The 25,047-nt window shown below is 38.3% G+C and overlaps 3 protein-coding genes and 1 pseudogene across 4 annotated transcripts in view; 1 reads left to right on the top strand and 3 right to left on the bottom strand.

Annotated features, from left to right (window-relative positions):
- Positions 1–13,515, top strand: part of CLEC5A (C-type lectin domain containing 5A) — a 28,211-nt gene extending 14,696 nt beyond the window's left edge. For both annotated transcript variants that reach the window (XM_003929782.3, XM_074378988.1), the window contains 2 exons: positions 546–652; positions 2,466–13,515. In XM_003929782.3, coding sequence (XP_003929831.1) covers positions 546–652; positions 2,466–2,580 — 222 coding nt within the window. In that variant the 3' untranslated portion in view covers positions 2,581–13,515. The remainder of the gene's footprint in view (positions 1–545; positions 653–2,465) is intronic.
- TAS2R5 (taste 2 receptor member 5) overlaps positions 1–25,047 on the bottom strand; it is a 102,961-nt gene that overhangs the window by 45,317 nt on the left and 32,597 nt on the right. The gene's annotated exons all lie outside the window — the stretch shown is intronic.
- Positions 6,439–8,435, bottom strand: OR9A4 (olfactory receptor family 9 subfamily A member 4). Its single transcript, XM_010340402.2, has one exon. It carries the CDS (start codon positions 7,401–7,403, stop codon positions 6,501–6,503), a length of 903 nt encoding a protein of 300 aa, XP_010338704.1. The 5' UTR covers positions 7,404–8,435; the 3' UTR covers positions 6,439–6,500.
- LOC101031260 (glycerol kinase pseudogene) lies at positions 13,712–17,198 on the bottom strand (annotated as a pseudogene).

Raw genomic sequence — 25,047 nt, forward strand, 5'->3', positions numbered from 1 at the left:
ACTTGCTTATTTCTTCTTGGATTATCTGTTTTAGCAATACACTTTTAAATCTTGCTGTTTTCCTCTGCTAAGTACTCAAGAAATAGAAACCCATTTTGTTAGCACTCGATTTAGCCTTATTTAGCATACAAAATTTCTGGCAACAAAAACAATCCTGTGGATAGAAGCATGACACATTTTCTTAAATGACCCTGCTTTAGATTGCACAGTACCCTTTCCCCTTCATTCTCACAGTGTGGTCCCTGGACAGCAACATCAGTATCACTTGGGCATTTGATAGAAAAGTAAATTACTGGTTCCCTTGACTGGACTTACTTAACCAGGAGCCCAGCAGTCTGTGTTTCAACAAGACCTCAGGTTTTCCAGATTCCCTGTGAAGCTTGACAACAACCTCTTTAGGGTTAATGGTGAGTCCCAGCTACAGCCGGTCTCAGAGTTCCCTACCAGCCTTCTTTATTTCCAGGATCAGATATAATCATGGGCACATAGGCTCAAGAGAGGCATCATTAAAACACTCACTGTTGAAATTTCTTTTTAATTTCTAGAGGTTTCTTCAGGACCTAACTGAGGCTGAGAAGTATTTTATTGGCTTAATGTACCATCGTGAAGAGAAAAAGTGGCGTTGGATCAACAACTCTGTGTTCAATGGCAAGTACGTGAACATCCCAGTTTCCTGGGGAATCTTAGTTTGCCTCAAAAGACCAAACCTGAGATTGATGGGTTCACGCTGGAATAGCTCAAATGCTGACACTTGACTCTGTTCTGCTCCTCTCCTTTCTCCCAACCCATTTATTCCCTGAGACACATTTTTATAAACTTTTTATTATGAGAGAGATCAAATTTTCATAAGGAGAGAGAAAAGTATTCATATAGCAAATTATTTTGTTCAAATCAAGATCCAAACAAATCTACATACGTAGCATTTGTTTTATTTATCTGTAGCTCTCTATAGATGCTAGTTTCTATAGCACTGAGCATTTCTGACTGATCAAAGGGGCTTAATGTGTTGACTTTAAACAGACTAGATATTAGTCTAGACTGGATGCTAGCTATCTCCAAGAGACAGGGTCAGGTTTATGGAGGCAACTCAGTTGGTATAGAGATGAGATCTCTTTCTATAATACCTAGCATTTCTCATTGATCAAAAGAGCTTAGTCTTTTAACCCATGGAAATTATATTCTAGATTTTATTGCAAAGTACCTACAAGTTTCCCCAGATGTGCCTTCTTTATCTAAAGAAAGGTTATTATAAGCAACTTAAAGCTATGAACTTCTGATTCTCAAGGGCTATCTATCTCCTGTGACTTGTTCCATGGAGATAAGCATTGGTGAGAACACCAATAATTTTCCCAGTGTTTATATGAAAGGAGTGATTCAGACAGAGTCAGGTCAGTCCCCTAGCTTGTAACTGATCTTCCCGACAGAAAGGAGGAAATTAATATTTATTCAGTGTCCGCTAATGCCGGCAGTATGCTAAACACTTTGCATATGTTGTTTCCTGAAATATTCCCCATGATGCTACATGAAAAGTTTTTATCACTCCCCATTTCACAGACAGTTGAATTGAGGACAAGAAAAGCTTAGAAATCTGTTAAATATCACAAAGCAGGGGCCAGACGTGGTGGCTCACGCCTGTAATCCCAGCACTTTCGGAGGCCAAGCCAGGTGGATCATGAGGTCAGGAGTTCGAGACCAGCCCAACCAATATGGTGAAACTTCATCTCTACTAAAAATACAAAAAAATTAGCTGGGCACAGTGGCACATGCCTGTAGTCCCAGCTACTTGGGAGGCTGAGGCAGAAGAATTGCTTGAACCCTGGAGTTGGAGGTTGCAACGAGCCGAGATTGCGCCACGGCACTCCAGCCTGGGTGACAGAGAGAGACTTGGTATAAAAAATAAATAAATTATATATATATATATATATATATATATATAAAAAACACAAAGCTAGTCCAAAACTCATGACCTTTCTGTGAAACCAGAGTCTTTTCAGTCAGACCGAAACAAACTGAATGACAGAAAAAGAGGTGGGAGAATCAACACATACTCCACCAAGTTTTTCTGAAGCCACTATGGTCTGGAAAGCGATGCACAACGTCTCTCCTTTTTCTTTCTGTCCTCCCACTGTGAACACACATACTGCCCTCAACAATATTTTTGGAAGAAGAGACTGCCCATCAGATGCTTCTAACCAAACACCAGAGTGAGTTGATCCAAGACGTTGTCAAGCCATACAAGCTCACGGGAGAGCTGACAGGAAAGGGTCAGTTTAGAGCTGCATCTGGGGAACTGGATTAGGAGAGGGATTTGAGCTATAAAGGAGGCCGCCCAAGTAGAGGCGTGCGTGGGCCCCATAGTCTGCTGCCCTTCCAGGCAAAACTGCAAGACTCTCACTCTGGAATCAGGAAGAGGCTGGGCTAAAAAGATGGGCCATCATCATCCTTTAATTTTTTTTCTCATTTAGTGTTACCAATCAGAATCAGAATTTCAACTGTGTGACCATTGGGCTCACCAAGACACTTGATGCTGCATCATGTGACATCAGCTACCGCAGGATCTGTGAGAAGAATGCCAAATGATCACAGTTCCCTGTGACAAGAATCATACTTGCAACTCTTTCTGAATCCATGCAGGTCATCTGGCCAATGATTCTTTTACCTATCTGTCTACCAATAGTGGTCCTTGACTGTTTGGGAAACCAAGCTTCTTTCTTCTGCACCAGGGGACTGGATGCTAGCCATCTCCAGGAGACAGGATCAGTTTTATGGAGGCAACTCAGTTGGTATAAAGATGAGATCTGCTTCTGTAGCACTGAGCATTTCTGACTGATCAAAAGGGCCTAGTCTATTGGCAGAGTTTGTTTTATTCTGGTCTCAGAGTACATACCACACTACCAGGGAGCAACTGTAGACTGGGGAATTGTAAACATTATTTAGTGAGTAGCATGGTGGAAGAGGGATAAACGTAGCTCCTGCTACCTCATCTCTGTTCTCAAGGGAATCCCATTCACATGCCCCTTTCAACTCCACAAGCTGGAGTAGTAGCTCTCCTCAGTCTGAACTAAGACTATGCCTTGGGGAGGGCTCCTAGTGCTGAGCTTGGAGCATGGACAGCAGCACTGTTTATGGGAATGGAGAGAGGTCTGGGCAGGATAGGAACCTTCTTGGGGACCCCTTTGAAGAAATCCAGACAGCCAAGGAAACCAAACACACTAGATTTCTGTTCTTCAGCAAAGCCCTAAAGAGACACTCAAGCTAAAAATTTCCTTGTTGTATTTCTGAAATCCCATCATAACATATGTAATTCCTTTGCAGCCAAAATTTAGGTAAGCAGACATCATTTGCTCTGAAGTATTTGAGTACCTGGCTATAATTGTTGAGTATGTTTTAAGAATTTTGGATAGACTCTTGGGCATAATAATCTCAATGTATTTGTGCCTTCAGTTCTAGAGAGAGCCTGATACCAGGCACAGCCTAACTGACCCAAGAAGCCTGGCACTTGTTGGCATCATATTGATCTAGAAATGGTCCAACTGACAAAGCAGCAGAAAAAGAGGCTCAAGAAACATTGGCTGGGGGCAAGGAGTAAGCACTTAGTAGAAAGGGAACATCAGGGTCAAATAGAAATCACCGGAGACAAGAAACGGGCATTCATTTGGCAACACAGGGAGAAAGGCAAGCAAGAGGAAGAAAAGTATTGTATGTAGTACCCTGGCTGTCCTCTACATTCACAAGACATGAGCTACATACCCTGCTCGGTGCATGAGAAAGAGAAAAGAGATGCCTTGTGTGTTCTGAGTAACAATAATTAAACCATAAGGAAGACCATGTATAAAACTGAAGGAAATAATAGTCACCTAAATATACTGCTTACCATTTTGTGTCTAATAACAATGAACCACAGGAATTATTGTACATATCATTATATGCATACCAAACTAAATTGTTGTAAATTATGTTTTTTATTACAACACTAAGTTCTGTTTCTGCATTCCTAGGTTTCATCATTTTTGGCTCCTTAGCATGGCCACTTACAATTTTTTTTTTAAATAACGCACCAGGTGTCAGAACTTGCTTGAAGGGAGTTACCAGGAATAATTTGTGTTTGAAATGGGGTGGATATTGTAATTATATTAGTAGCTGGTGGAGATACAAGTTCTCTGACTGTGTTGGTAAAGAATAAGTGCTGCAGTTGGAGAGGAGAAATGAGGAGAAATGCCAATACAGGTGATGGGGGGATGGAGGCAGCAAACCACATTGCCATGTTTGTACCTATGCAAAAATCCTGCATGATCTGCACCTGTCCCCCAGAACCTAAAGTACATTAATAAAAAAAGAAGAAGAAGAAGAAATGCTACAATGAGAAGGGAAGAAAGGCTGAGTCCAGGTGGAGAAAAGAACCAATAGCACTCTAGCCAAAGGCAAGCCCTAGAACTCAGACAACAGAAAGGAAATCCTAATCCTTCTGTTTTGAGAAGAGAGAACTATAGTTGCTTCACTTCCTATTTCATGACAGAATAACTGCAAACTTTTAAGATCAGGAAATGTGGACATCTAGTGATGTCTTTAGTGGACAGCTTAAATTTCCCCCAAGATAAGGAGATATTTCTTTGAAGGTTCTAAAAGGAGCCCAGCGCCCTGGGGTGGGAGTGGGGAGTAGATAGGAAATATGTGGGCTTCGGTTTAAGTTCATCACTGGGGGAGTTGCTGGATCCTTGGAAGCTTAGTTAAATGTGATTTTTATTAGCTAGCAGTGGCCTGCTTTAAAAAAAAAAAAAAAAGCAATGAAAATTTAGCAAACCATTGAATTTGAGTTTTGACTTTGCTTCTAATATGCTGTGTGAATCCTTACAGTGTTCTTACCCTTTCTTTGTCTTAGTTTCCTTACTGATATAGTAGTAATGCCTGTCTCAAAAAATTCTTGTGCATATTAAATAACATTCCTCTATGTATCTCAATGACATTAGACAGGAGAAACATTTTGTGGAGGATTTGAAGTTGAGATCTTCATCCAAGAAGTAGCTTTTCAATTTGCTAAGCTTAATGTAGGCAAGCCACTTAATTTTTCAGAACTTGTTTACTTATTTATAATATGGGAATAAAAATATGTTCAAGTCAGAGAAGGGTGCTTTAAAAATGTTGTGGCCAAGCCACATGGAGATGAAAGGCACATTTTTCATGACTTCAAATGTGGCCCAGCCTAGGTCAGCCAACCCCCATCCAACCCTTAGACTCATGAACAAATCCACCTGAGATCAGCGGATCCACCCTCTATCAGCTAAAACTTGAAGCATGAAAATACACTCGGGAGGCTAAGGCAGGAGAATTGCTTGAACCCAGGAGGCGGAGGTTGTGGTGAGCCGAGATCGCACCATTGCACTCCAGCCTGGGTAACAAGAGCGAAACTCCGTCTCAAAAAAAGAAAGAAAAAAAAAAAGAAAGAAAAACATGAAAATAAGAGCTTATAGCTATGCACCACTGGAGTTTTCTGGTTATCTCCTGTATAGCAAAATCTAACTGATGCAATCGCCATCCGGCCTCCCTCCAACTCCCTTTATTGTCCTTTAGCGTATTGTCCATCCAGCAACCAGGATGATCTCTGTCACTCTTCTTCAGCCCCCCTGTGATGGTTTTCCAGTGTGCTTCTGGAAAGAGCAAACATCTTTCAAAGGCTCACAGGCTCTACATGGTCTACTTGCCAATGGCCGCTCTGAGTGCGCTTGCCGGCACTTTCTCCCTTGCACGCTCCATCTCAGCATCTTCGCTATGCCTTCCCTAGGATCTCTCACTTATTACTCACTATGCCTGGAATGTTCTTTAACAGGTTTCCAAATGTATCACCACCTTACCTCTCTCAGTCCCTCCCTGAAAACCTTATTTGAAATTTCAGCACTCCCCCAAGATCTATTCCCTTTCATTCCTACTTCACTTTTCTTCATAACACTTCTTCAACATCTAATATACTATTTTCAATAGCTTTATTGAAACATAATTCACATCCCATAAAATTAATTCATTGAAAATGTACAGTTCAGTGGTTTTTGGTATATTCGTATTTACAACCATCATCTCAAAGAAAGCCTGCACCCCTTAGCTATCACCATCCCATGTCTGCATTCCCCTCAGCCCTAAGCAACCACTAGTCTCCTTTCTAGCCTAGGTAGATACTCTATCTCTGACATTCATTTTTTTTCAAAGTTTAATTGTGAAATCATCATATCTGAAGAAAGGCAGATGACAGATAGATAGCCAGACATGTCTTAAAAATAATAAAGTGAACTTCAAGTAACAACTAACTATATTTAAAAACTGAAGCTGTAATTTAAGTCTTTCATTGCACCCAAATTATTTGATAATGCTAATAATTATGATGCAGTTCAAAGAATAGCAAGTTTTTTTTTTTTTCAGATTATTCTAGAATCCATACTAAATGCTTTACCATGTAAAATGCCTCAGAGCAGGGCTAATTCCTGAATAGTTGACAGCAGTGTTTCACCCTATCACGAAGGACCTCTGACTTTATCATTCCGGAGGGTGAAGATAAAAGGATTGAGGAAAGGAGTTTCTACTGAAACCATCAAGGAAACGACCCAATTGTAATCAGCTGCCTGCGTTTGCTTGGGTTTCACACAGAGAAACAAGCAGCTGCTGTAGCCGATCACAACACAGGTGAAGTGGGAGGCACAGGTGGAGAAGGCTTTCCTCTGGCCAGAGGCTGATGGGATCTTGAGGATGGTGGAGATGATGTAGGTGTAGGAGACAATTGTAGGGATCAAAGAACCAAAGAGAACAAAAACAGCCATTAAGAAGAGGATAAACTCTGTGAAAAGAGTATTATTGCAGGATAGTTTAAGCAACTGCCCTCGGTCACAGAAAAAGTTGTTCACCACATTTGATTTGCAGTAAGTAAGCTGAAACGTGGCATAGACTGGCCAGATTTGAAAAAGGAACCCAAAAACCCATGACACAAGAACCACAATGTTGCAGGTGTGTCTGTTCACAATGATGTTGTACCTCAAAGGGTTACACACAGCCACATAGCGGTCCACGGCCATTGCTCCAAGTAATGCAAACTCCGTTGTCCCCACAGCAAGGTACAGGAAGAGCTGGACAACACAGGCAGACAAAGATATTGGCTGCATTCCAGGCAGCAGCAATCCCCAAAGCATCACAGGAATGATTATGGTTGTGACCAGAATCTCCAGGACAGAGAGGTGGCCAAGGAAGAAATACATGGGGGACTGCAGACGTTGATCCATACAGACAATCACGATGATGACCATGTTTCCCATTAATGTCACCAAGTAGAAAAAGAATATAGCAAAAAGGATATGATGTGATTCTTCAGAGCCAGAGAAGCCAAGGAGATAAAATTCATTGGCACTAGAGTAATTCATCAACATTTAGTTCTAAGCCCTTGCTCCTTGTGAAATCCAGAGAGCAAAAGAGAGGGAAGTCTGCTTCTCATCCTAAAATGATTAAAGACATTTCAGGTTGAAAAGACATTCCTCTCCTGCTCCTCAACTCCATAACCTGACTTTACTATTTTCTACACAAGGTCGATATCAAATGCTTTATGAATATATATCTTCTGAAGATAAATTGTATGTGTTCAAGAAGATGAAATCCAGTCATGAACACCAAGTGATAAACATGAAAACCCGCCCACCCTGGCATGCACTCTTTCTCAGTACACTGGACATCCTGCCTCCAACTCTGCTCTCATCGGCCACTTGTCTACTGCCACAATCACAACCTGTTCACTTACACCAATGCTTCTATCATCTTGGATGGAGCTAAATTGTCTTTTCTGCCTATTATGTCTCCATCTTGCAAATCCTAATGCATCTAAACAATTATAAGAAAGCATTTATAGCCAATCTCACACAGGCATGGTTACTTTTGTCTTCTGTATCCTCTAAACATAGGCTCTATTTTCATTATGTTCATTTAAAAGTTTTCACCTGAGTTACATTTACCATTTAGGGGGGTGATGTTGGAAAGCAAGGTCCATCCAGGACATTGTCACAAGGCAAGAGCCATTTTAAGACAAAGTATTGAATCTTTCCCTGACTTCTGGGGTATTGGCTCCCTTAAGTGGATTACCTACTTCTTCTTCCTTCTTTTTATAATGAAAACCATCCCCACCTCTTATCTAAGTGAATGTGTCTCCCACACACAGGAAGAGTCTGGCCAATTCCCAGTTAACAATTTCTAGCTCTCAGATTTTGATTCCTCTTGCCACCAGATGGCAAAGAGATGGAGGAAAAGTCCAGGAGTGAAGAGGCTGGAACTTTAATCCCCAACTCCCAACACAGCCTCCTCCTAGGGCCGGGACACAAGAAAACAGCTATGGGGTAGAGGTAACATATCCTGTGTTGCAGTTCTCAGCAGCTGTTTCAACAGGGAGACAAGACCTCCCAATGGGAAGTCTGTGCCTGCATCCAACTTACCATGGTCTCAGTCTGTTAGAGCAGCTTGGAAGTTCCACGAAGATCTGCTCCTCTGTGACTGCCTATTTTCTCCAGAGTCCTGGGGTAATGAAAAGTGTCAGAAGACACCAAAATGGATCACTCTGAACTCCTTAGAATGTCTGGACTCCTTCTCTTGTTACATTCAGTTATTTGCTCAAATGCTTCCTCTTCATGGGCCCCTTCCCACTCAGCTTCTCTAAAACAATATAAGAATAGCTTTCCTCTCAAACCTGTTGTTAGGCTATATTTTTCTTACTAATTGTCCTCACCAATATTTCCAATCACATTATACTATTACTTCTTTATATGAATTTATCATCAAAATCCTATATTTAATACTTCATAGGTGGATCATTTCTCTTTCTTGTTCATTTTATCTCTCTTATATTACCAGTGCCAAGAACAGAGTCTGACACTAGTACAGAATATGTACTCTATATTTTAAATGAATATATCAGTGAACAGATTTAAAAAAAAATCAGTGAATGAACAAGGACTATAAGCCTGACTCTCCTTCTCTCCATTCATTCTTCTCTGAAGCAACATAAAGTCAACCTGCAATCCCTCTCCCTGGAGCTCCCCACCAATGTGGCAGGTAGATACATGGAAGGAATGGGAAGAAATGAGAGAGCAGGGACTTGGGCAGTGGCAAAGCATTGTGCCTCTCACCAGTACAGGGCAGAGAAGAAATGATTCTGCGCTCTGCTCTGGAGAGAGGCTTTGCTGTAGCGCTCATCCTCTGTGCAACCCCCTGTCCAGGCTTCAGGCTCTAGGTATCCTTGTTCTAGGAGGCAGCGAAGCCCTGGTCCTCCCATCATGATGCTCTCCTACTCTCTACTTCACAGAGAGGAGCCTCCTCTGGAAGACACTCACCTATGGAGAAGCAGCCCGGACTGGAAAGTTCTACTGCTCCCCAGGGACAAGCCCAGGCTACCTCCCTCCCAGCTAGTGCTGAGCTATGCTCAGGAGACAGGGACAGCCGCTTCTGTCTCTGTTCAGAGTCTGTCCTTGCACAGAAGCTTAGGCAAAAGTCCAGAAATACGAGTGCTGAGGAAAGAGTCCAGCAGTCTCTATCTCTCTCCTTCTCTTTGATTCCTTCTCTCACTCCCTTGTCTGTCTCCAAGGATAATTATTCACTGAGGAACAATTTATGTAAGTTCAGAGACACACCAGGGATGCTGTCAAGGAAAAGCTGCCAAAAACATTCACCCTTCCCTCCTGAGGTTAATCAAGTTTTAGAACACCGAAAAGTTGTCTAATGGGCAAACTTGAAATCTCCCTCATCAGGAACCTCTCAACACTCTTCAGGCTCTAAGTTATCACCATACAACCCAGGCTGTGAATGGTTAGGCCCCTGAGCTGCTCTGTGCCTCTCCCTGATTCCACGTGGCCCTATGGAGCCTAAGCTCCCTACTTGCCGTGATGGCCCCACTAGTGACTCCAAAGCACATAGCAAAATCCTAGAGGCCACCAAATGGAATTTTATCAAACATTTTCTCTTGATTTCCAAGTATTATGAAGCACATCTTTCCAGATGATCTCTGCATTCCTTCTATCAGAAACCATCTGTCTATGGGAACCATGGTAAGTAATAGACAGGATCTGCCACCTCCTCCAACCTCATGGACTGTTAATGCTACAGCCCATTCCAATGTGTGCAACATGCAGGCATTCCAACTGTGGCTTCTTGGTCATGGGAACTGTGCTGAAAACTGCCTAGGTGGCTGTACTGAGTCACGTTATGACAGGTAGAGAAATGTGAAGGAAGGGTGCTGAGAAATGAGGAAGTCCAAGGAGGATGGAACTTCTGTCTGAGACAGCAAATTACAGAACCAAATTCCCTAAGTCAAGAAATGGTTCAGTTTCTTCAGACATATTTCCAGGGTTATTAACTACATATTGGCAGAGTAGAAAATGGAACAGTAGGAAGGAATGTAAAATAATAAAACCCCATGGGAAAATGTTCGCTTCTTAACTTAAATATACACCTACTCTGTGACCCAGCAATTCTATTTCTAGGTAGTTACATAATACAAATGAAAACATGTTCTCACAAATATTTGTTATGATATTCATTATATATTTATTATAGCTAATAATAACAAAAATAAATACCCATCAACAAGATAATTCTATGTTCATATGAGGAAATACTATTCAGCAATGATTCACTACTTGCTAATTCAGTGATCCCAGAGACTTTATAAGACATAACTAATCCAAATAATAAGAGTCAACTACATGTTTATATAAGGGAATAATGGTCAGGGAAAAAAGTAACAGAATACTGACGTATACAACATAAACAAATTTCAAATATATTACACTACATAAAATGATCTGAGATCAAAATATGCTTACTGTATGATCCTAATGTAACATGCTCTAGAATGAACAAAATCTGTAAAAGAAACCCCACACGGATTGCCTTTGTTCTGGGAGGAAACTGACTGTGAAAGATTATGAGACGATTCTTGGCTATATTATCCTTTTTAAATTGCTGAAATATATTTGGCCTAATAAATATATTAGGTCTCTATGTTAATGAGAGATATTGGTCTATGGTTTGCCTTTCCTGTAAGGTCCTTGTCAGGTTTAAGTTATCATAAATTAATGAAAAAATAAGCCCTCTTTTTCTATTTTATAGGAAAAAAATATTTGTATTATTTTCCCCTAAATTGTTTGGCAAAAGTCATCGAGTACACTTAGGCAAGGAGTTTTATTTGTGAGAAAGTTTTTAATTACAGGTTGAATGTATTTAATAGCTATGTGACTATTCAGAATTTCTACTTCAGTTTGTGTCCATTTTGAAAAATTGTGTTCAAGTGAATTGCTTAGTTCATCTAAACCGTTGGATTTATTGGCATAAAGTTGCTCATATTCACTTTCACGCTTTCAAGGTTCACTGTCTCCATCATGATACCCCTTGTTTTTATTTCTGATATTGGTACTTTGTGTGCGTTTGTTTCCTTGATTATTCTTGCTAGGAATTTATTCATTATTTTTTTCAGAGACATTACCTGGGCTTTATTGATTTTTTTCTATTTCTTTTCTGATTTATATTTTAAGTTCACAAGGCAGTTTTTCCTGTGTATGGTTTCAAGTGGCTTTTCATAAGAACATCAGTCACATACTCAGGAGTCCACCCTACTCTATTATGACCTCATATTACCTAATAACACCTGCAACAACCTTATCTCCAAATAAGTTCACATTCTAAGGTACTGGGGGTTAAGTCTACAAGGCATGAATTTGGAGGCACAAAATCCAACCATAATAGACATCTTGATTGCCACTAACTTGGGATAATTACGAATAGAGCTGCTGTAAATATTTATGTAGTAGTATTGTTAACTATACACACAATGTTATACATCAGATCTCTAGAACCTTCTCATCTTGTATCATTAAAACTTTATACCTATTGAACAGCAATTTCCCATTTTCTGGTGGAGTCCACATAATTCAATTGCTCAATCTAGATTTACCAGTATTCAGAGAACTGAGATTGGAGCCCTGATTCTGGCACTGGAAAATATTTCTACTCAGCCCATAAATATTGTAAGTGGCCCAGCTAGCTCAGTCAGTAGAGCATAAGACTCTTAATCCCAAAGTCATAGGTTTGTGCCCCATGTGAGGCACCATCTGTGACATTGGTCACATTGGGATTACCACCTGCTGGGGTCTGTCCTCCAGTATTCCTGGAGACTAGGACTTGTAACTACCACAAATAATGAGAACCAACTATATATTCATGAGAAAATGATATTTAGCAATGAAAAATAACAAACTACTGATACACACAAGATGGAAGAATCGCAGATACATAACACTGAATGAGAGAAGCCAGACACCAAAGAACGCATACTATGACTCCATCACATAATGCTCTAGATTAGGCAAAAATCATTATTATCCATGTTTAAAGAAATCTCAACAGTGATTGCTTTGTTCCTGAGAGAATCAACTTAGAAAGATTATGAGGAAATGGTGGAATATATTCTCCCTTGTATATATTGCCATATTCTATTTGCTAACTTTTTATTCAGGATGTTTATGGTTATGAGAGATACTGGCCTGGAGTTTTGCTTTCTTGTAAGGTCTTTGTCAGGTTTTGGTATCAAGGTAATTTTGGTTATCATCAAACAAACTGGGAAGTATGTCTTTTATTTTATGGAAAAATATTATTTCTTCCTACATTGCTAAGAAGTGTTAATCAGTGAGAAAATTTAGGCCAGTAATTGCCTTTATAGAAAAGCCTTTATTTTTCATTGTTTTAAGTATATTTTCTTTTATTGACTTAAAACATCAATTTTAAATGTTGGCTCTTTAAGAAAAAAATTCTCCCCGTAAATATTATGCGTAACGATTGCCTGAAAATGTATACAGCTGTTTTCTAACATACTTATATACATAGTGGTTCACTTAAGACCAGTTCTGTTAGAACCTTCTGTATATAATGTGCTCTTAATTTATAAATGGGCTACCCTCAGCATATAAAATATATAGGCATGTATGTTATACAGACAAAGTAAAAAATATAAAAAGGAAAGATGTAAGAAAAAAGAAAGTGTACTTCCCTATACGATCCAGACAGAAAGTCATTATAATTAGTGGGACCATGGAAAATATCTGAAGGATTTCAGTTTTGACAAATACTTTTCAGGAAAATATCCAAGCTGTGAGAACACTAAATGTCTATTTTAATAATTTAGTAAATGTTTCTATTCAAACATTCAGTGAAGATGCTGCAGTCTTCTACTATATAGAAAAGTGAAAGCAAAGAGCTGCTCATTTTTGATAGGTTAGTAATAATATTTTAATCAAGTATATGTCATGCAGAGACTCAGAGCCTCGTCCAATAGTGTTTGAGTATGTTTGATGTAAGATTTCAATAGTGAGGATCCGAATTATTCCTAGATCTTAGAGGGAATGGAGTAAGATATTGTGGCAATGGAGGGGGTCAGTCCCAAAGATATCTGGCCTAACCTTCACTGTAGATGTCAAAAAAGAAAAAAGAAAAAAAAAAAGAAAGAAACCACAGATGTTTCCATGGTATTGTTTTTGCTGTTTTTTCTTTATTTTAAGCCACAGGTCTACTTGGAGGGTCATGCAGCAAGCGGCTTATAAATAAACTCAAAGTCTATGAACAGTGTCATCACATTAAGAGACAGAAATGCTGGATCCTTTCATTATGTAAGAAGCTCACATCTTGGGGATCCGTGAGTTGGTAATATTTATGGGATACCTGAGATGTACCTTGCTCCAATTAACATTACCATGCTACTCACTATAAAAAAGCCCAAGGGCAGACTGCAGAAGATACAAGGGTCACCACTTTCTGGAGTTTGAGTTGTAACCCAACCCATTGACTTCGTCACCGCTTTCTTCCATGTAGAATAACGAATTTCACTTTCCTCAGCATTAATCTGAGGTTCAAACCGTTCCATCGTGACGGTGGCCAAATCCTCAGGTTCAAGACTCCACACGCCGACTCCTTCCGCAGCCCCTGCTGCCATGGCGGCACCCAGTGCAGTGGTTTCAGGCATCAGGGACTTCACTACCGGAATGTAGAGAATGTCTGCTTGTAACTGCATAAGAATTTTGTTGCTGGTCATTCCTCCATCTACCTGCAAATGGCTGAGTGGAACTCCACAGTCTCGATTCATGGCATCCAAAATCTCTCGAGTTTGGAAACAAACAGCTTCTAAGGCAGCAAAAGCAATATGGCATTTATTGGTGAACTGAGTGAGTCCGCAGATTATCCCTCTTGCACTGGGCTCCCAATAAGGTGCATATAACCCCGAAAATGCTGGGACGAAGTAGCACCCATAAGAAGTGCCTACTTCTTTAGCAAGTTTTTCAATTTCTTCTGAGGTCTTTATGATTCCAAGATTGTCTCTTAGCCAGCGAATAACAGCACCAGCTATAGCTACAGAACCTTCCAATGCATAGTATACTGGTTTGTCTCTGCCAAGTTTGTAAGCCACTGTGGTGAGAAGGCCATGATCAGAAAATACACACGTATGGCCTGTATTACATAGTAAGAAACATCCTGTTCCATACGTATTTTTGGCTTGTCCATTCTGGAAGCACATTTGTCCCACCAAGGCAGCAGACTGGTCCCCTAAACACCCAGATATTGGCACACCTTCCAGGGCCCCAGCTTTCATTAGACCATAGATCTCAGAAGAACTCCGGACATTTGGAAGAATTTCCATTGGAATTCCAAAAAATTCACAGAGCTGTTTATCCCATTCCAAAGAATGAATATTGAAAAGCATAGTCCTACTTGCGTTTGTTACATCCGTATGGTGGACGCCTCCATTGACTCCTCCCGTCAAACTCCAGATAAGCCATGAATCAATAGTCCCAAAAAGCGCTCGTTTTTCTTTAACAGCCTTTTGAACTTTTCTCACATTGTCAAGGAGCCAACGAAGTTTCACGGCGCTGAAGTAAGTGCTAAGGGGAAGGCCTGTCTTGGACTTGACAAAGTTATTACTTCTTGGAATCCTTTTACCAAGACTCTCAACAGTAGACTGTGTTCTTAGATCAAGCCACACTACAGCATTGTAGAGGGGCTCTCCAGTTAACTTGTCCCAGACTACAGTGGTTTCTCTCTGGTTGCTGACGCCAATAGCTTTGATGTTGGAAATATCAATATTGAGCTGTCCGAGTTTCTCACATGTTTTCTCTATACACTCATAGACAGAAAGCAGGATTTCCTTAGGGTCTTGTTCCACCCATCCTTCTCTGGGAAACTCTTGTTTTATTTCCACTTGATGATGACTGAGCAGTTCAGCTGTTTTTGAATTGAAAACCAAAAAGCGTGTCGAACTGGTGCCCTGGTCCACTGCCCCCACCAATGGCCCCACAACTGCCTTATTTGAGGCTGCCATGAAACCAGCTTCAGGTCTGCGGGTGATTGCGGCCGGGTCTCCCGGGTGACGGCGGCGGGCGGGGGAGGGGCGAGTTCTGAGAGGGAGGCCTGCGTGTCCGCTGAATGCCTTTTTTTAAATTTTTAAGTCAACTCCCAAGTGCTTGGAAGTATAGAGAAGCTTTCAGTTACAGGCTGTGGTAGGCTGAATAATGCTTCTCACCAAATGATATCCAGATCCTCATCTTCAGAAACTGAATATACGGCACTCAAAAGGCATTTATACCTTGTATGTCAAAAAAAGATTTGAAAATATGATTACATTAAGGCTTTTGATATGGGAAGATTATCTTGGAATACACTGATGGCCTCTCTACATCTGGTAGTACTTCTTGCCTTAAAGTCTTCTCTTTCTAATATTGCATAACACCTCCAGGTTTCTTAAGCTTACTGTTTGAATAACTTTTTTCATCATTGTAATTTCAGTCTATCTTTAAAGTGTATCACATGTAGACATCATAGAATTGGACTGACAGTGTCTGATTTTTAATTGTAGTATTAAGTCAATTTACACAGAATATTAGCTCTTGATATTTTTATTTAGGTACACCACATTTCATATCTCTTTAAATTTGTCCTATCTATATTTTTTCTTCTATTTTTCCTTTCCTATCACCTTCTAGATTACTTTTATTTTAATCTCTTCATTGACACATTAGCTGTATCTTTTTTATTATAGTGTTTGTTATTGGGATTATAATATGCACCATTAAATTATCATAGTCTATTAGAGTTGATACTGCAACACTCTATATAAAATGTAAGAGCCTTGAAAAAGTACACTTATATTTGTGCTCCTGTCCATTAGACCATTATCATACATATTAAATCTATAGATGCTGTAGCCCCAAGAATATAGGATTATAACCTTTTCTTTAAAGATTCATGTGTCTTAAAAGAATTATAAGAAAAAATATTTTTTACTACTGGTGTGTAAGAATCTACTATATATCAATATATATATACTTACTATATATAAGTAAGGTCTGCTTTATTATGTTCAATCTTTTTATTCTTACTTTTTGCCCACTTGTCCTAAGGACTGAGAATAGTATTAAAGTCTCTCAATGTTTTTTATGTATTTATTTCTCCTTTCACCTCATGTAGTTTCTATTTTATGAAGGTAATTGTTACACGATGCACAGACATTCATACATGTATGACCCTACTGAAATTGGGCATTTAGAATTAAAAATCTTTTCACAGTTATCCATCTATTAAAAGCATACTCTTTGGAGGTGGGAGACAATTTGAAGTGGGAGCCAAATCTTAGAGCCTTGAGGATGAAGGGGAAGCAAGAGGCAAAAATTAGAGTCTTAACAAAAACATGAGTATCAAAAACAAGTACCAACTCATCCAATCCCAAAATAACACCACTCACTAAAGAAAATGTACAACATGTCTAGTAACAGAAAGCATTAACAACTATAGGATGAAACATAGTAAACCAGTCACACAAGATGACTCCCTTCATACAAACAAGTTTTCTTGCTGTATCAGGAAACCTCCAAAAACGTTGAAGCAACAGAAAATAATGAACATACATATAACACTTCTAAAACAACAAAATGAAAGGGTGAAATAAAATTTTCAGCTGAAAAAAATATTATCCAAATATTTACAAAATTGAGGAAGACTATAAAATAAGTCCCCAACATGAATTAGCCACAACTGAAAGGCATTTACGAATAGGAAACAACACTGGAAATCAGAATTTTTTAAAAACTTAGAAGTACACAAAAATAGCAACAGATGAAAAAAAGTCAAGTAAATTTGAAGAAGAAATTTTAAAATCTGTCAAAAATATTTCAGAAGTAAATATTAAATTACAAGGTGCCCAAAGAGGACTATATTTGAGTGAAATATAGTAAATGGCATTGAGAAGAGGAATGAGCAAAGCCAAAAAATTAAATTAAATTAAAAGATAGGAAGTGTGTAGAGGGAACTTGATCAATTAAAACAAACTTAAAACACAAAATAATCAAATATAATACATGAACTTTGATAGGATCCTTGATTTTTAAAAAAACTATAAATGTATTTGGGAAAATATTTGGAAATTGAAATATAAAGTATACCTTATTATTGAATTTGTTAATTTTCTCATGTGGGATGACAATAATATTATCATTTGGAGAATTTAGTGTCTTCTCAGTGTCAGAAATATAATAGATACTTAATACATGACATTCCTTTGCAAATCATGATGCAAATGAATTAAGAACATGGGAAGGACAGTGATTCACCAGACTACATCTCTACATGCCATCTTAGACTATGTAGGCAGAGGAGTAGCCTACATAAGCAGTCTCCAGCTGTGTTCACTATCAATGAGTCATATAAGAAATTTAAGTCAACTCTGATCTTTGGATTTTAAAAGAGACACTATAAAATTAATGTGCATCTAGAGATGGGCAGTCTGATGTTAAAAGGTCAAGGTTCCATATTAATTATTGAGATTGAAATATTTTGTACAGAAATTTTAAGATCTAAGCGGGAAGACACTTAAAAGCCAGTCCATGTAACTCAAAAGGGCAGAATTGGACAACGGGAGGAAGTTACATTTAGGTGGATTAGTTGATTAAATTTAAACAGTTGAATTCCTAAAGTTGTTTTTTCACCGTTCCTAGAGATGGTCGTGTTTCAATGTCCACCAAGTTATAATGTTATAAAGAAGGATTCCTGCACCTAGTGGCAGATGGATTTGAATGCCCTCCTCAGTGCTTTCTAATCTGTGGATCTCAGACTCAGTTGCATCACTCTCTTATTTGGGATTGTGATTCTTAGATGCTATTGTGCCATATAATCCAAGGAATCCATCTAGCAAGCCAGATTTCACATTTGAGCTATTATGCAAACACCACCCCAGAGTTTCTCAAATGACTAAATACACTCATGGTCTGTGACCAATGAAGAGAAATTTAAGGGGCTCGAAGAATCTAAGAATCAGTCTCACCAGAACAGATGTTCTCCCAGCCTCCAACATATCCTCCTTTACAGGTCTAATGAGATTATAGAAGCTGAACCATTTGTATCAGGATGATGCTGGCCTCACAGAATGAGTTTGGAAAAAGTCCCTCCTCCTCAATTTTTTACAATAGTTTCAGTAGGAGTGGCACCAGCCCTTCTTTATACGTTTGGTAGAATTTGACTGTGAATCCATCTGGCCCTGGGATTTTTTCTTGGTTGGCAGGCTTTTTATTACTGACTCAATTTCAGAACGTATTGATCTGTTCAGGGATTGAACTGCTTACTGAAAGCTGAACCTCTTGGTCTGGCTTACCTAGCTAGTTAAAATAAAGCTCAGGTTAAGAATCTTAGGGGGTAATTCTTAGCCCTTATCTCCAGAAATAAGACTTCTAAAAAGAGTGACCAAGAAAAAGGTCTTTAGAAAATTAATGGAAAATTCATAAAATATTCCTTTATGCCCTAAGAATAGAAAAATGTCTGCCTGTTAGTTCCCTAATATATTTTATTTTATCTATGAGATAGAGTTTTTCCTATGTAATGCAGGTGATAACGGACCAAATGTTTATCCTAAACCAAGTTCCCAAAACCCAGAAGTTAATACTTTATTACTTCAGAAAGGGAGAGCAAAAAAGAAAAGATTTTTTTTTGTTGTTGCTTGATTTCTGACAGAGGGGTATGATTAAGAGGTTGGAAGAGTTGCAGAAGAGTCTGTCGAGAAAAATCTGAATGATTTTGTGCCCCAATGTGTAAGCAGAAACCTAGTGAAGGTGTGGGCCCTCTGAAAAGGAGAAAATTGCTTTAATTCCTTACAAAGTTTTCAAGGTGGTGAAATAATTAGTCCCTTGTGAGTGAGTCAATGCAGAGAAACTTTCAGGTTGAAAAAAAAAATGACTTCCTGATTTAGAGATGCTTCCCAACATTTACAGATACTCAAAGATGGAGAGATTTCCACTTACATTCTGGTGGCATTTGGAGTTGATCTTTAATTAAGGATTTAACAGCTTTCTATTAACTAGAGTTTAATATCTACAGCTTGTATTCCTCTGATACACTAAGTGTGTACATGCATGCAAAGCATGTCCACAAATACCTGCATCTGCCCGACCTCTCCATTTTCCATCCCAGCACCAGCAGCCTTGGATCAGTGGGTGCCCTGCACTGCAGATATTCATGCTGCAATGATAAGGATGCTGCTCCTCTGGTAATAGTGTCAATGGCACTGACATCAAGGCCAAAGATGCTGGAAGATCTGCTCCATCAAAACTTGGAGGTACACAAAGAAGGAAGAGAACAGATAATTTGGAAAGAAGGAATCTAACACAGGAAACCTGTGAAGGGATGTCCCTGGCCAAGGACTCTGTCCCACTTCTGGAGTGACTTACCTGGTTCCTTGTGCTATTTAGGGCCTATTTGTATCTATTCTTTTTCTACTTTCCTAATCCTGACCCTTTTGCCAGGCTCAATGTAGTCCAAGAAAACAGTGAATTTCCCAGAGCTATGTGATCTGAGCTATTCATACATGCATCCTCTGCCTATGACTCCCTATGTACCAGAATCTCAGAGGAGGCATTTCAAAATCTGCCCTTTCTTCCTCCGTTACCTATCTCTTCCCACCAACATGCAGGTCTAATTCATTCTCTCCCACTGGTCAAAATTAAACCACATTCACTCTAAGTGGCCTAGTAACTCCCAGATAACCTAATAAGTCCAGAACCAGAAGACAGTGCATCAAGCATCAGAGAGACTCAAGAGTCCTAAAAAACAGATAGCTGACTCTTCTCCATGATGCAAGTTAACTTTGTAGGAAAATAAGAAATAAATAGCCTGCTCTTAAAATTATGGGGGGAAAGGGTTCATTCTAGCCTTTACAACCTGGCAAGTATAATGCTGAAAGAAAGCATCCAAGTATTCAAAAACACAACTCATATGAGTTTTCCCTTAGAAAGATGCTGGAAGATCTTCTCCATCAAAACTTGGAAGTAAACAAAAAAAGAAGAGGACAGATAATTTGGAAAGAAGAAATCCAGCACAGCAGAACTGTGAAGGGATATCCCTGGACAAGGATTCTGTCCCAGGCCAACAGAGGACACAGCTAGAGCATTTGGAAAAAAATACCACGAGGTTTCAGATTTATGTAGAATCATCTTAGGTGAAAAGTTTGCAAATATAAATGAGATTTTTTAAACAAAAATTTTTACAGACACCTATTAACTATAGGAAAAGTACATTTGAGAATTAAGAAATGTTTACACAAGCAGATTACTACTAAATATGTACCAAAAGAAATAGCTGAATACTCTGAAGAGTAACACCGTATGAGTAAAAAGGGCAACAGTCTGTCACCTTTCTATATAAGTTGCTTACAATTATTTGACAATTTAAAAAATATGCATGTATGACTTTGATTTTTAAAATATTTAAATTAAAAATGCAAATATAGCAAAAATATCCCAGGCAATGATAGAAGTACTCTTGAAAAAAATATATAGTTTTTGGCAAAAACTACGACAAATTCATTGTCATTTTTCCATGAATTTTTGTCATAGCATTAGCATGCACTTAAAAGATTCATATATGTTAGGCCTACATGGACTATTTTCTGTCCATGTGGGTCCGCATTGTGGATCACAGAAGTTGAGAACTTTTGCCTGCTTGTTAGCTTACATAAAAGCATTTGACATAGGGCATAGAGGATTATGACCTAAACAGAAAATGAAGAAGGAAATGTCTAAAAATATTTAATGGTGAACCATGTAGAAGGCAGATTCACTATACATAAGCTATATACATGCCTTCTAGTGTCTTTTATTTAAGCTGTTTACTTTTACTTTGAATTACAAGGGTTGAAATTAAAAATTATATAGTATTTGAGTATAAAAATATCCTGGCAGTTACTTGTGCATGTGGAGACCCCAAGGCCAGAGTGATGTCTCTGATATAGAGCCTATAATAAGCTGGTCACAGTTGCTAGCAGCTAGTGGTGCAGCTGAGTGATACAGATGTAATATTCAAAAGCAATGTTGGCTCTTTGGATTGTATGTAGGAGGCCTAAAGGTGAATGAAGACTCTTAAATAATGGTCTGATCGATGTATGTGGCTTCTGAGGAGTTGTAAAGTCTGTTGGGCAGTTTTGTACAATGGTTTCATGACAATACAAATACACAAAGTATAAAAGTTAGGTCACTGGTGCACACTGATGGAAGGCTCACAAGCAAGCCTGATACACAGGAGAGACAAATGTGCCTAAACTAAAAATAAGACATTGAGTATGTGTCAGTGAGACATGAAGGATGAGGTATTGACCGCTTACTACCAAAGGATTGCCGCTCAACCATGTGGTCAAGCTAAACATTTAAAATGATACATGAATTTAAAGAGCCCTGTTCTTTCAGGTTGTAAGACATTTTGATGTTTCAAAAATGGTCTCAATTAAAATCCCAGCAAGATGTTTTGTAATGATTTACAAATTAATTATAATATTTATATGGAAAGGTAGTGGTAAGAAAATAGCCAAAACAGTTCTGAAAAAGAAAAACAAAATAATGTTTATCATTTATCTATTCAATCCTTTATATCATATTTATAAAATATCAGTATTTTATACTATAGGTTATAATCCAAACTATATTATTAAATTTATTACTCAAATAATTCTAGATTTGGCTGTTAACAGCTGCTGTAAACTGAATGCTTATATTCCTCCAAAAATTCAGATGTTGAAACATAATGCCCAACACAACGATATTTGGAGGCGGGACTTATGCAAGGTGATTAGGTAATGGCAGGGAGCCCTCATAAATATGATTAGTGCCCCTGTTTAAAAGACCAAAAGACCCCAGAGACCTCGCTTGCATCTTCTGCCATCACCAGATACCAAATTTGTTAGTGCCTTGATTTTAAACTTCCCATCCTTAAGAGCTGTGAAAAGTAAATTTATGTTGTTTATCAGCCACGCAGTCTATGGCATTCTTTTACAGCATCCCACAGGGATTAAGACAGGAACTCCTTCAGGTTGGGTCCTGTATCCCTTTGATATGCCCCATCCTTTTGCTTTTAAGAGCATTTCTATACTTTTTAACATTACAAGATGCTTCAGCCTTATCTTAGTCTTTCTTGCTCAGACTCTGAATCACCCATGTCTTCAAGGAGCACTGGTTGATTTTTTTCAACAATGTTACTACAGAATAAGATCCCAACAGGGGTATAGAGGTAATTACAGACAGAGATAGGGAATACATGTTTATACATTAGCACATATATACAGATACCCATAATAATTTCCATATTGTCTGAATCTATATTAAGCTAAACATGAGCTCAAGCTGATGTCTTTGATTCTAATCCAATACGACATGATACATTCTATTCTTCTTCCCCTGTATCTCTGTAGCTCTTCTAAGAAACCAGGCTCTCACCATCCACTATCCTTTTTTTACTTATTGAACTCCAGTATACATGTACAGCAACTTCAGGGTTGTTTGTAACCCTTTCTTCCACAAGAAACAATTTGAACAATTACAGTGCAGAGATTATGTAGTTATTTTTCTTTTTTCTTTTTCTTTTTTTTTTTTTTTTTTTTTTTTTTTTTTTTGAGACGGAGTTTCGCTCTTGTTACCCAGGCTGGAGTGCAATGGCGCGATCTCGGCTCACCGCAACCTCCACCTCCCGGGTTCAGGCAATTCTCCTGCCTCAGCCTCCTGAGTAGCTGGGATTACAGGCAAGCACCACCATGCCCAGCTAATTTTTTGTATTTTTAGTAGAGACGGGGTTTCACCATGTTGACCAGGATGGTCTAGATCTCTTGACCTCGTGATCCACCCGCCTCGGCCTCCCAAAGTGCTGGGATTACAGGCTTGAGCCACTGCACCTGGCCTATTTTTCTTTTAGTATTATCGTTGTCTGTCAAAACATTGTTTTCCAAAGTTGTATGAGGCAGTTCATATTCCCCACCCTCTTCAGTGAACTTATACCATACACAGATTTTTTGTCACAGTCTGCATTCCACCTTAGGAGTCACCAAGCTCTTTCTGGGTATTTTTTAATTTGCGTATGTTAAAGTTCACTTTCTATGCTGTAAAGTGCTATGAGTTTGACAAAAGCATAATGGATCTGACAATATCATACAAATTAGTTCCATCACCCAAAAATCGCCCTGTACTTTCCTAGGAAAATGCTGCCTTCTTGCTTATCACAAAGATATAAGTATCCACTTATCTTTTTTCTATCTCTATTTGTTTCTTCTTTGTTACAGAATGTCATTAGAATTGAATCATATATCAGAGTCTTTTGCTATAGCTTCTTTCACTTAGCAAAACACATTTGTGATTCATGCATTTTGTTATGTGAATTATTAGCTCAATGGATCACAATTTGTTATCAATTTACCTACTGAAGTACATTTTGATTGCTTCTAATTGCTGATAATTATAAATATATCTTCTATAAATATTCATACGTGGGTTTTTGTGTGGATTTAACTTTTTACTTCACTTGGGTAAATACCTAACAAGTACAATGGCTAGGCTGTATGGGAAGTCTGTGTCTAACTTTATAAGAAACATCTGAAGTGCCTTCCCAAGTTGTCCTAACGTTTTTCTAGGACAAAATGAGACTACTTCATGCACCACATTTTTTTCAGCATTTGGAGCTTCAGAATTTTTTTTTTTTTTTAGCTGTTAAAATAGGATTATAGTGACATTTTGTTGTAGTTTCCTAATGACAATTTATGTTGAGCATCTTTTTAAAAGTCAATTTGCCATCCTTGTATTTTCCTTAGGATGTATCCATTCAGATCTTTTCCACGGTTTTTTATTGAGCTGTTTCTTTTCTTATTACTGAGTTTCTAGAGACATTTTTATTCAGTTTATTCTGTATACAAGTTTTTCATCAGACATGAAATATTCAAATATTTTCTTTCAATCAGTACCTTATCTTTGAGATAGCATGCGGAGAAATGACGGATACAGGTGAGGGGAAGGAAGGCAGCAAACCACACTGCCATGTGTGTACCTATGCAACAATCTTGCATGTTCTTCACATGTACCCCCAAACCTAAAATGCAATTTAAAAAATAAATAAATAAATAAACAAACAAAACTTTTATTTTTAGTTTGGGGTAGAAGTTCAGGTTTGTTACATAAACTTGTGAAATGAGGGTTTGTTGTACAGATTATTTGCCTTCACAGTGACTTGTGTAGAGCAAAAGTTTTCAGTTTTGATAGAGATCAATTTTTCTTTTTTTTCTTTCATTCATTGTGCTTTTGGTGTTTTATGTAAAAACTAACCACCAAACTCAAGGTCACATAGATTTTCTCCTAGACATTTCATAATTTTGCATTCATGTTTAAGTCATTTTATTTAATTTTTATGTAAGATACAAGTGAAATATTGGCAATCATTTGATTGCATAAAAACATTGAACTCTTTCAGCACTGCTCTTTTAGAAAGGTTAACTTTTTTAATTGAATTTCCTTTCCAATGTTGTCAAAAATAATGACAGTTGCTTAGGTCTATTTCTGGGCTCTCTATTCTCTTGTTTTAATTTATGTATCTATCATTTCTCTAATACCACACTGACTTGATCATTGTAACATTATGTGTCTTCTGACTTTGTTTTTTCTTGTTTGTTTGTTTGTTTTCAAAATTATCTTGGCTTTTCTATTACCT

This window comes from Saimiri boliviensis, chromosome 10, assembly GCF_048565385.1.
Source record: "Saimiri boliviensis isolate mSaiBol1 chromosome 10, mSaiBol1.pri, whole genome shotgun sequence".
In the NCBI taxonomy this organism is placed as follows: domain Eukaryota; kingdom Metazoa; phylum Chordata; class Mammalia; order Primates; family Cebidae; genus Saimiri; species Saimiri boliviensis.

Coding starts and splice junctions, on each gene's coding strand:
- OR9A4 (XM_010340402.2), bottom strand. CDS start 7,403: ATGTTGATGAATTACTCTAGTGCCAATGAATTTTATCTCCTTGGCTTC.